Source organism: Protopterus annectens, chromosome 17.part0, assembly GCF_019279795.1.
Source record: "Protopterus annectens isolate FY-2018-M chromosome 17.part0, PAN1.0, whole genome shotgun sequence".
Taxonomy (NCBI): Eukaryota; Metazoa; Chordata; order Ceratodontiformes; family Protopteridae; genus Protopterus; species Protopterus annectens.
The window spans coordinates 512,038,407-512,052,289 of NC_056751.1; the positions used below are offsets into that span (position 1 = coordinate 512,038,407).

At 39.4% G+C, this 13,883-nt stretch overlaps 1 protein-coding gene across 2 annotated transcripts in view; it reads right to left on the reverse strand.

Moving 5' to 3' along the window:
* ASPDH (aspartate dehydrogenase domain containing) overlaps nucleotides 1-13,883 on the reverse strand; it is a 647,432-nt gene that overhangs the window by 162,985 nt on the left and 470,564 nt on the right. For both annotated transcript variants that reach the window (XM_044058976.1, XM_044058975.1), the window contains one exon: nucleotides 13,573-13,799. In XM_044058976.1, the coding sequence (XP_043914911.1) occupies nucleotides 13,573-13,799 (227 nt within the window). The remainder of the gene's footprint in view (nucleotides 1-13,572; nucleotides 13,800-13,883) is intronic.

Here is a 13,883-nt window from a genome sequence, read left to right on the forward strand (position 1 = left end):
TCTTTGTAACTTCACCTAGCTCCCCTTCCACAGGATGCCTAGTATCGTCTGAAACAGTGTCTCCCTGTCAGCTTGGGTGCTACCATTCACCTCTGTCCTTGCAGTCTCCTTGTTCACAGGAACATCAAAACCAACCAGCAGTTGTGGTTCACCTTCAGCCTCACTGCTACTAGATAGCTCCCTCCCTGAAATAACCACATCACCAAATCCAGATTCAGGCATGGGGTCTGTCTGGGTCCCCCTCCGGGCTGCCAGGCCTATCTGTCTCCAAGCCTGACTGCATGTAACTGCATGCACACAAGGTACTACATTATCAAAATCATTCCCTATTAAGACATCTGCAGGGATATCCTCAAACACAACTACATGCTTGTTCCCTTTTCCACCCTCCTGGTCAAGGTGAACCCTGGCCAAAGGTATTTGGAATGGGGTCCCTCCTAAAGTTCTAACTGGTGTGGACTGCCCAAGAAAGTACTGCTCTTCTTTAACCACTGCAGGTTTCAGAATGGTTATGTCAGAGGCTATGTCTCTCTTAGCAGTGGCCTGTTTTCCACCACTAAGATAGGATACAATCTCCAGTGATAGTTTGGTACCCCTGTTGTCTCCAGACAACGTACTACTGACAATCTTGTTATTCCCTCCCTTTTGTTCCCAGCCTTGCTTCAATGGACATTTGTATGCTACATGCCCCTTCTGGTTACATTTATAACCTCTAACCATTGATCCTGGCTGTGTACCTGAACTAGTGGCTTCCCTGTTACTGGTAGACTCTGTTGGGGTGATTTAGGCTGCCCACCACGTGTTCCCTCATATACATGTGTAGTACTGGGTATCCCCTTCTTGTGCAGTGATGCCTTGTTTGCTGAGTAGCGATCCCCTTTTCTCCCCAGCTCATCTGCAGCATTACATTCTCGATCTGTCAACCAGATTCTCATGTTCTCAGACAAAGTGATAAAGGCTTGTTCCCTCACCAAAATGTCTGCCAGCCTTTTAAAAGTGGTGGCTTGACATCCACTAATTCACCTATGAAAGTAAGTGCTTAACTCAGCAATATAATCACATATGCTTTCATCTGCCTTGGGTCTATGCTCATGAAACTTTTTTCTGTAAGCTTGACGTGTTAACTTAAAACAGGCTAGTAAACATTGACTTTTTCATAATTTAAACAGTCAGTATCAGATAATTTAGAAAGAGCAGTTACATCTTTATCATGGAGAAAGGGGGTCAGGAACTGTATCCAGAACTTTTGGTCAACATCATTCTCTTTACATCCCCTTTGAAATGTATGAATAATACTATCAAAATCAGTATCATCTTTAAATTGTGGAAGAAATTTACTGACCGTTATTGCTTCTGGGGTTCAGTTACTTCCTTCCCCATTACCTCCATGACCCTGTTGAAGAGTCAGTATCTCCTTTTCATACTGATGCTGTTTCTCCTTTTCTTCAGCCTCCAAATGTTTGGCTTCCAGTTGCAGTCTTTCTCTTTGGTCTCCAAACTTCAGTTTCTCTTTGGTCTCCAAACGTTTGGCTTCCAGTTCATACTGATGCTTCTTCTCCATTTCTTCAGCCTCCAAACATTTGGCTTCCAGTTGCAGTATCTATTCGGTCTCCAAATATCGCTGTTCATGCTGATGCTGCTTCTCCTTTTCTTCAGCCTCCAATTGTTGCAGTCTCTCTTGGTCTCCAGTTCAAGTCTGTTTCACTCCAGATGGATTTTTAAGTCCACTAAGGAAAAGGTGAACTGTCCTATTTCCATAGGGTGCACGTCCCCATCACTAGACTGGCTATCTCCCTGGTTGCTAGACTATGCTACAGCTGCTAGTAAGGCTGAAATCATATCCTCTTTAGTCAGGTTGGCATGGACTAGTCCTTTGGCTTTGCACACCTTTTCCAACTGGTGCTTTGTCAGCTTGCTATAGTCCTCTGCTGATATCTTTGCCTGCTTCCCTGAATAATAGAAAATAAATAAAACTGTTGTAAAACTGAAACTCTGAATGTTTACCTTGTGGCTGTTGAGAGTACACATCCCTTCAGTGACAACTGCTTACAGGCTGCTGAAGTTCAATTAATATCCCACTGCTCTAACACCAATATGTGACAGCCCCTCTTTCCCCAGGCCAGCAATGAAGGAGCCCCAAACCTCACCACTGACATCAGTGAGAGGCAGTCACTAAAAACAGGAATAGGAATGGATTTACACAGTATTTCAAATGCAGCTCTGTGCATCAAACACAATTTCCCTAAAAGCACACAGGGAACACACTGCCCTAGGACTAGACTCTCTGTCTGTCCAGATCCCAAACAAAACCCACCTTGGAGCACTGTGTCCCAGTTCCAGGTATCTGACACACACACACTTTAATATCTGATTTTACACACACACACACACACACACACACACACACACACACACACACACACACACACACACACACACACATACACATACACATGCACACACACACACACACACACACACACACACACACACACACACACACACACACACACACACACACACACACACACACACACATGGGAAAGGCTCACACAGATTCACTAGCTGTGTCTTCTCTCTTCAGACTACAAGGTAAATTGCTACCACCAGCCAAATACTCTAAGGCTGTTGCAAAGGGTAACCAATTAGAATGTGTCAAGTTAATACTGACATAAATGGTAGAGTGTGACCGAAGCAGTAAGGCTTATTGGAGTGGCCACACTGTCACTAAATATGCAAAAGTTCTCTCAAATTGTAAAACAGTATACACTAAAAGACCAGCCACAATGAAACGGTATAAGAATATTTAATAATGGATAATAAAACAGAAAACAGGAGAATACTTAATATTTAGTTACAGTAAAAGTTTTTAGAAACAGGAACATAAAAATAACACAGTTGGATAGAATCTCACAGATGCAGAAAAAGAAATAATACTAAACTAATCTCACAGTACTTTTCCTAACTGAACCAAAGAGAAACTGTCCCTAGTTAACTCACTGAGTATCTTAAGGCAAGATGTGCTGATGAGATGCTCACTTCCAGAAGGCAATATGATATACTACACACTGCCAGAAATAACAAACAACTGAACAAATACTGAACTGTGAAAACTAACATAGATCTTTTATATCAGATTTAAAAGAAAAAGAAAAACAAACAACAAACTGCTGCTGCCAGAGTTCTGTTACAGAATGGTTATAGCTGGTTATAGAATGACATCACATCTTGTCACCTGACTGTGGCACAATTCACTTTCAGAACTCTGTTAAGATTCTATAGCAGCATTTGTAACATAAACAACTTTTACAAATAAATTTTTAATGCAAACATTTGTACAAATCAATGTGACAGTCAAATGACATGTTTATTTATAAGACTTCAGCCAGATTTGGTGGCATATGCCATGCATACACTGTCTTACTTCTCCTGGTACAGCTTGCAATACCTCACAACAGATCAGTAAAACCTTGAATATCAAAATGCAATACCATTGTCCATATAGACCACAAGCTTCAGGAATTGTGGACTGGGCAAATCAGACTATAAAGACCTGGCTTGCTATGTTGTGTGAAGAGAATGGCCTTAAATGGCTAGAAGTGTTACTTTTAGTTTTAATCATTCAGTATGCAGAGATTAATTAGTACGACTAAGAAGTCATCCCCTCATGAAATTCTCATGGGAAGACTCTTGAGAATGCCTACTACAACTCTACCTAAACATATGGAGTTCCAAAATGTGCATGAATCTGTTTTACTGTATTCTAAGTCACTCTGTTCTGTTTTGCAGGACTACTATAAGATTTTCTGAGGATCTAAGCTTGCAGTGAATGACCATCATGACCTACAACCAGGAGATTTTATCTACATTAAATCTTCCTCTCAAAAGCATTCTTTGTGGCCCAGAAGGAAAGGACCCTACCTGATTTTGCTTGCAACCACTACTTCCATCCGATGCAATGGACTGCCCACCTGGATCCATGTGTCACATGTCAAGAAGACCCTTCTTCATAATGAGTGCAGTCAAGATGCCATCAACATCATCCCTTGTGAAACAGCAGTGCCTATTGCAAATCAACCAGTTGAAAAACTAGGGAAACTATTGCATCCAGAAATGAAGACTAAAAACTTTTTCACTTTGCCATCTGGATCAATTCCAGAAGTGATGTTGAGTGATTTGCCATTCAAATCAAATCCAGAGGTGAAATTGAGTGTCTCCATAATATCATCTTGCTCAGAAATAAAATTTTGTGACTCTTCTTCTTCTTCAACATCAATATTATTTTTCCTTGTTTCTGAAACAAACAGAGTCATTATGCTTTTTGGACAATGGACCAGATAATGCATCAAGTAACAAAAATTGTTTTTGGAATTAAAAGCAACAAACATTTCCAGCCAGAGTTTATTTGGAAATTGACTTTATATGACGTACAAATGAACAATGCAACATCCATGGTTTATTTCTTCAAAGGCCTCTCCAGCACCAATCAGCTCGATTTTCATATGGATCCATTATCGGAACAACTACTATGATTTTCATTATTATTTTATTTCACTTACTTTTGTCATCCAGAACTGTGAGTACATTGTCATCTGCAACCATTGGAATTGTAAGTACTGAATAATTTCTTATTAGAGATACGCATATCACTAAAAATAGAGACAGATGTTTGGTCAGAATTAAATCAAGAACACCTGATTGGCATCATAAATTCAGTACTTTTTCTGCTGCCTTATAAACATATGCCAAGAATGTTAATGTTAATGACTATTAGGTTTGTGCATGTATACCTACTGCACATGATGGGGTTATTCCATTAATTCCAGTACCAGTGAATGATACAGAACTCCGTTCAGCATCTTGCACTACTTTTCTCATTAGAAACCGAAAAGCTAAGCATAACTCTACCCCCATTCAGTAGTACCACTTCAACTATCAATGACTATTAAAAGTAAAAATGGACTCTTTTTATTGGAAATGGCATTTGCTATTTCACTTGGAAAATTTATAATGAGGCTGGAGGGTTGGGTGTGGCACCATTACATGAATAACTATTGCATCTACAAAGACCAACATATCCCTAGTTACCAACAGACTGGTCTGGTTGTTGTTATATAGGTCATGTTATCCCAGCTATATGATATACAGCCACTTTACCTGATGGAAAGATTTGTAATGCTCATTTCAGGAGAGCTACAAAAGACATTCCAAATCTAGGCAGGAAAAGCTCACATAGATTCTGTCATAGATTGCGTGAGGGAAAGGTTAGTTTGTTTTTGCTTTGTTGTAATTTGTATTACTTCATTGCCCTCTTCTCGTTTATGTATTATGGTGCATTTTCTTTATATTGTATTGTACTTGTAGTCTGCTTTCAACTGCATATTTACACTAAGAAAAAGACCACAGCTGCAGCTCTTGAGTCACACACAAGTTAAATTTTCTCCCACCCTGGTACTCATGTGTTTTTAAACTCAACTGTCTCTCTAGTTTCCCACCCCTTATGCTAATTTGACCTCATATTTCCTTCCTTCTCTTCTTTCATTGGGTATTGTCAATAAGCACAAAATTATCATTTTGTGAAATCACTCCCCTTCAACTATTTAAATTTATTGGCCATCCCACTCACTTCCAGTGAACCAGAATACAAAGTGGCCACCCCGTTCCAATCTACCTTGCACTTTTAATTTGTGTTTCTGTTTTGCTCCTGGTCATAGAAGGAGCATAGGGACTAATCCACAAGCTAAAACCCTGTACACCCTCTGATGATAATCTACCAGCTGAATACCTTCAACTTGCAGCCAGAGCAATTGCTTATCCTATATCTATTCTTATTAAAATCTTTGGAAAATCTCTATATATATATATATATATATATATATATATATATATATAGCACTACTCTCACCTTTAGCTAAGATCATGGAGAAATGTATCCATCATCAGCTAATAGACTACCTAACCAAAAATAACATCCTGTCCAGCTGCCAACATGGCTTTAGACCCTTTCACAGCACCACTCTGCACTCTTCATTGACCTGTCAAAGCCTATGACATGGTCAATCACTCCTACAATCCCTCTCTCTGGATACTAATTCTATCCTTTGGTTCAAGTCTTACCTCAGCAACCGAAAACAAGCTGTTTTGTGGAAAAATCACTTGTCTTCATATCTCCCTGTATTACTAGAAGTCCCTCAAGGCTCTATTCTAGGACCCCTTCTCTTCTCTCTTTTCATAAATGATCTTCATGTAGCTATTCCTCAATCCACCTGCATACAGTATGCTGATGATTCTACTATCATCTGTTCTGCAAAATCTCTCCCTGAACTTCAATCTCTAAGCCAAACTGTCTTCTCCATAGTAGAAACATGGTTCCAAAACCGGTGCCTACTCTTGAATGCCAAAAAAAACAAATTACTTCTGATTACTCCTAACAACAAGACCCCTCCCATACACTTCTCCATCCTAGCGAGTAATGGAACCCTTAGATCACCTGAGCTGACCTGTAAGTTATTAGGAGTTACAATAGACAATAAACTCACTTTTGACAATCATATTAATAACACCATTAAGTCCGTTAACAGAAAATTAGGCTCCTTGTATCCTTCCTTACCTCAGAACTACAGTAGCCCATTCTCATTTACTCTCTCCCATTTATACTAATTTAAAACAAAACAATCTCAACAAACTTACCAAAGCCTACAACAGTATTGCAAGGTTTGTAACTGGTAAGCCCTATAGAACCCATCACTGCATTAATCTACATCAGCTAGACTGGCTTGAACTGCAAAATGCTCTGCTACTCTCTCAACTAACAATTGCTCATAAAATCTTCTACCTACCTAACAACACACCTACACTAAACAATCTTATAACACCCTATAATAATCTTCATTCCCTACGCTCCTCTAATAAACTCCTATCTTATATATCCAAATCTAACAACTTGGCTGGTGACTCCTTGTTCTCCATCACCACTGGTAAGCAATGGAACATGCTGCCACCCAACCTAACATCAATTTCCTCCTTTCCCCTCTTCAAACATAATCTTAAAAATTACCTAAAAACCCACTGGTTATGCCCTTGCTGCAACCCTGACTAATACTATACTCCTAGCTTGTAACCTCACTTCTCACTCTTTCTTTAAATTACTACTCTGGCAACAAATGTTATGTAATTTGTTAATCCTGATGGTTTACTGTACAATGTTATGTTAATTCCTTCCTCACTGCCTCTTATTGCTTTGTATTTTCTATACTATTATTCCGGGCCTCTACTGAAAATGGAAATATCTCCAGCAAGACTAGCCTGGTCAACAAATGTAAAATAAAATAAAATAAAATAAATAAATAAATTATTAACGAGACTGTTGATCACCAGAAAGCCTAACAATGGCTTTGTTTTACCTTCTCCAAGGATGATGCCAAAATACAAACAGAAGATGCCTGACTTTAGTAATTGGCTCAGTTTCTGGTCATTCTAAAGGGGTGGAATATTTGTAAGAATGGAAGGAGATGGTCAGCAGACCATGCTGCTTTACCAGGGAAGGTCTGTCCCTCTCTCCTCTAGGCTTTCAAATATTGGCTAAAACATTGTCCCCCCACAGTGTCTTTTTATAGGCAATGCCACACTAAAAGCCCTTCTGACATAGAAAATCAAAACAAAGAAAATCCAAAGGTGTTTCTGCTCAGTGCCAGGAGTCTAAACAAAAAAACTCCACAATCTACAAACTCTCCTCACCCTAGAGAGTGCTGACAAATGTGCAGTCACTGAGACAAGGTTTAAAGCCATAGAAAGCATACAGGTAGTGCAAGGCTGTAATGCCTTCCACACATTTAGACCAGCTACTACACATACAGGGTCTAAATGCGGAGCTGTCTCAATTTACATCATAAATAAATATACCTCAAGGCTGGTCAAACAGAGCAATACACTTAAGTTTCTCCATGTTCAAATCACCAAAGGCAAAATCCCATAACACTTCCTTGCAAGCTCCAGATCCCTGTCTATGACTCAGGAAACCCATAATATGAATTTAAGCTTATTGGAAACACTCACCATTCAGCCCAATACCATATTCATGAGCGACTTTAATTACCCCACTATTAACTGGCAATCATATATGACACCAATCTTGACGGCACAGAGATTCCTGGATTTTGTAAACACAAACTCTTTGGGCCAGGTTGTCAATATGCTGATCAGGTTGTAAACATACTGGATCTGGTCCTCACTAATATAGGGAAGTGCTGCATACCCTCTAGTGTAATGTCTTCTCTGTTTAGGGCAGACCACAAAAAGGTCTCCTTTGAAACAAAAATAAAACCCAGAACCCCAGCTAACACTGAAATGATCAGGAACTGGTCTAAGGTTAACTTCCTACTATCAAGTGATAAACTGGCAAAATTTCAACCCCCCATAAAGTGAGAACACTGCTGCCTATGCAGAGCTGTTCACAGAAACCCTATACAAGTATGTTAATAGCTGCAGAGAGGCAGCTGTACCCACCAGGAAACAAAATACATATCTAACTCAAAAAACAAGCCATCCTGGTGGAATCACAACATCAATGGGCTGAATAACATAAGGAAGAAAATCATGGCAAAAACTAGGATGTGTAGCACCCAGCAGGATAAAAGCACTCTCATTAAACTAAACAAACAAAGGACAAATAGCCAAAGTCAAATGTTAGGCCAAGGGCAACCAGAAGGCATTCTTTAGCTATGTCAGCAACCTCAAAGGTAATACACAATTGTGTACAGAGCTCATTGTTAATGGACCTGTACTGAACCAGAAGATATAGCAAACCTGTTGGCAGACAAATTAAGTTCTAGCTTAAGTTCTAACTTTACCCCTCTCTCCCCCTGAAACTCCCCTTGTAAATACCATCAAATATAAATCTGCCTAATATTACTAGTGAGCAGGTGCTCAGTACTGTCTTGAAGTCCAAGAACACTGCATTGATGAGCCTGGACAATATCCCACAATGCTTTCTACACAGCATGAAATATGACCTAGTAGGCCCTTTGAAATTGTTATTTAACTGTAGCTTCCAAACAGGTTTCATGTCTCACGAATGGAGAACAGCAGCAGTTATCCCTCTGCACAATGGAGGGCCATTTGCAGATCCTGGAAACTGTAGACCCATAAGTCTCACTAGTATCATATGGAAAGCCATGGAAAGAATTATCATGGAAATGATCAGCAATGGCATAGTAAACCTCCCAGCACTTGACCCAACCCAATTTGGTTTCATCAAGGGAGCCAACCCAATTTGATTTCATTATGGACAGGTCATGCCTACTCAACCTGGTGAACTTCTTTGAGAATGTCACCAAAGCAATGGATGAGGGCAAAATGGCAAACATTGCCTACCTTGACCTGGTCAAGGCATTTGCCACACTATACCACTCAGACATTGTTGCCAAACTTAAAAGGTTAAGTATAAACCAACTTATGTCACTCAGTGGATAAATAGCTGGCTCACAGACAGGATCCAGGAACTTACAATTGGGGAGTCCCCTCTTCAAAGAGACCTATCACAAGTGGAGTTCCTCAGGGATCAGTCCTGGGACTGTTTATTTTTGGCATTTACTTCACTATAGTCAAGGCCAATGTCGGGGGCCTGTGGCTGACTAAATTTGCATTCTATTGCAAATTAGAAGTAGTCATAGAATTCCTCACCAACACTAATGTTCTGTAAAAAGGGCTGATGCAGACATATAACTTGTGTCAGACCATGGACTAAAACTGAATGTCAAGAAATACATAATAGTATCCTTTGGAAGTCATCTATCTCTGGTACTTATACTGACAACAGTCAAGGACTTGGGGACACACACTGTAATCTAGTTTTTGACCATTATGTGTCAACAGTAGTGAGGAAATCATTCTATGTTGTGCAACTTATAAACAATGGTATGACATCTAGGTCCAGGGAGGTCATTGTTCCACTGTATCCAACATTTATGAGATCTTTCACTAAGTACAGTGCCCCCTTTGGTATGTACCTAACTAGGCACATCCAACAAGTAGAACAGCAACATAAGTTCCTCACTAAAAGCATACAGGGTGTAAGTGATGTCTGCAGACCACCTCAGAGACTTATCCCTGTATTCTGTATCCTGCAGGCTGCTGAGGTGAGATAAGTGCCTGGCATACAAGGCATTGGGGGACCCCAGCCTGATGGACCTCCTGCATATCCACAAACAGTACCAGAATCACCCATTCTAATGACTTAAACCTTGCCTGTGATATAAACAGGACCTGCTGGACAGACAGGCATATATCCCTTATACTACCCCTTTTCTAGAACAAGCTCTCCATCCATGTGAAACAGAGTTCCTCCTTAACCCAATTCAAGTGCAACTTGGACAACTGGATGGGGAACAGGAAATTCATCCCTGTTTTGGCACCTATATATCTATTGAACACAGGCAGTCTGTAAATGGTTCATCTCCTAGGCTCCTGCTTGTACATGTTTCATTTCCCATGCCCCTGCTTACACTTACCAAGAGTAAAAGAACTTCTCAGAGATTTGGGATGCATGGCTCAGCTTAAAAAGGTCCTTGCGGTAGTTAGCCTAGTACACACCCATGGAACTATGAACTTATGTCCGTCAGCTGGACTCTGCCTAAAATGGCACTATATGAGTAGTAAAGGTTTTAGCCATTATGTGTAACCCTTTGAATGAGAGATGCAGGCCATTCTTAGTGAAGCAAACTGGACTGCCAAGTATCCTGTCCCATGCTAACACATACTGCATCCACCTGGATTGACATCAGCTATTTAGTCAATTATTGAGACCTAGTATCTTCTCTTTATATCTAGGCTTAATTCAAGGTGGAGGAAGGATTTCACTCATGACCAGTGCAGCATGTATGAGAAGTTCTGACATGTCACTCTGCATATACCTTAGGGTTTTATACCTTAAGCTGCTCACTCCGGCATGTGCCATTTTTATTTGAAGTTAGGGTACTTAAGAGTCCTTGTAGTGACAAGCATCCTGATGCCTGAAAGACAACTTGCTTTAAGGTGCACTTGTAATATCAGGAATTCTGCTGAATGAAAGACAACTTACTGTAACCCTCTCCTTGTCCAGCTTTGTCAGCGATGATCCAGTGCTCCTGATAACAGAGTTGCCTATTACTAAAATGTATCTGTTGCCGCTATGATTCAGAGAGGTAGAAGTAATGTGTCATTTTGCTATAATTTGTAATGTTCCTAAGTTCCTGTTCTGCTTGTTGTGTGACACAGCCTGAATACAGCAGCTTCATTTATCTGTCCCCTCCAACATGTTTGCTAATGTAGTCCATCACCTGTATGAACAGCAGTGAGCTCAGAACTGAACCAATTAAACCTAAAAACTTCATATACTGCACATACTGAATGCAACTCTGACACAGCCAAAGTCTGTCTCTCTCTCACACACACACACACACACACACACACACACACACACACACACAGGTGTAGATCTAAACATCTAAATATGTTTACCCACACAAACCCACACATATATAAAATGTAATCAAACAGACACAAGATCGATGTTGATAAAGTCATCGTCAAAACAATGAAAAACAGAACATCAACAGGTACTGTACTAGTTCTGAGGATTAACCATAGGGCAAGAAAAACCAAGAACAAGTGTCTTTGCAAGGAGGCAAGCCTCCCTGCATCCCATATGTCAGAGTATGAACCTCACACCCCCTGCTAAACTTAGTAAGTGTATATATATATATATATATATATATATATATATATATATATATATATATATTAACTCTGAAACTGTACATTCTCTGGGGAAAGGGAATATATTTCACCTACCCTTGGATAGTCGATCTCATGCACACATTGACTATCTGCTTCAGTCGACTATATGGTGTTGATGGATGTCAATCTTGTGTCTGTTTGATTAAAGGTAAGCAAACCATATATGTTAAAAAAAAAACACACACACACACACACACACACACACACACACACACACACACACACACACACACACACACTCACACACACACTCACACTCACACTCACACTCACACTCACACTCACACTCACACACTCACACACCCATACCCATATATGGGTCCCTGATAACCGAGCAAACATTCAGAAGAGCGAACATTAGAACACTGAACCCAGATAACCAAAAACCCAGAAGCTTGAATAGTACTGTTGTCATTGTGTGGGATCATGGTATAATGGTGATGGGTGTTTTGCCCATTCCCCCACTGTTGTGCAATTTTGGAGTTGGTATATATATTTATCAGGGGATAAGAGGAGTGCAGGGGTGCTTATCCTCTAGCAAAAAAGCTAATTTTGTGTTTCTGGCATACCATTTGAGTTTTGGGGTTTTTGGTTATCCAGGCTTGATGTTCTAACATTTGCTCTTTTGAGCATTCAATCTTTCACCTATGCCCCCCCCCTAAATAAATAAATAAATATATATATATATATATATATATATATATATATATAGATCCCCATCAGATGATCGAGTTTTCAGAAACTCGAAATTCATATCATCGAGTTTCCAAAAACTCGAACATCCAAAAAAAAAATACACAAAAATCTATCTTTTGCAGGAGGCAAGCCCCCTTTCACCCCCCATGTAGGACACCTCCTGTAAATTAAATGAAATGTAAACTCTGAGATTGCACTACAATGAGTTAAAGGGTAAATTTTCCATTCTGTACTCTACTGCAATCTCCATTCAAAACCTTCAAGTTTCTGGAAATTTGATCATATGGTCTTGACCATATGAATTTTGAGTTTCTGAAAATTTGATCATATAATAGGGACCTATATATATATATATATATATATATATATATATATATATATATATATATATATATATAGTGTTAACCTGCTAGTCGACAAGTTCTAAATTAATGAGGGTTCAGACTGATTTAAACTCATTGATACTGTACCTCTGACTAGAGCTCGCCATAGAAAATGTATTTATTTGTTACCAATCTTTTTACTTTTTTCATGTTTATGTGACTGTGGAGTTAAAATATATACATTTGGGATGTGGGGGCACTTACCTCCCAAATAGGTAGCACAGGGGCAAACAAAAAGCTTTCTTTGAAATTTTTCATTGGGTTGAGTTCCTGAGTTAGAAAAATTGAGTTGAGTCATCAATGAGTTGGATGTTGATGATGCATAGGTGAACCACATATAACACACATGTATACATACACACAAACACAGACGTACACACACTTGTGTATGAAGAAGAATGTTTTTCAAAATCTGCTGCTTCAGTAGTGATAAATTACAGAATTATTTTTTATTTTTACTAAATGCTTACTCCTTTTCTCTAAAAAAGAGTGAGTATACTTAACAAAACTTTGGCTCTGTATGTAAATATATTTGAAGGCTATAACAAAGTTAGTATGTTCAGAATGTACTTTACAGGTTAATAAAAATAAACACCCCCAGTTCCTGTAAATGGATATGTTATTGTCAGTCATTTTAAACCTCATGTCCTTAAGTCAAGTGATATCATTATAGGCATTCGGTACTTAAGTATTTTTGAGAAGGAGATGAGTGACTTACCTGGGATCTGCCACTAGGCAGCCATGCACATTATCAAAGCCCAAGTTGTGCGCAGCCATCGCTGCAGCCGCCATGGTGTTAACATTATTTGGTGCTAGAGAACAGAGACTACGCACTGACCCATTGTAAAGGACTGTCCTTTTTTCTCTGGCCTTCTCATTTAATTCTTTGATTGGGTCTTCCAGCTTGAAGCTGTCTGGGTGTTTTGTCATTGTCACTTTCAGATACTGCAAATAATTGACATAAATTAAGGGAAAATAAAAAACACAGTGCTTTAGAACAGATCATTTTCTCTGAGCTTTTTAAACTAA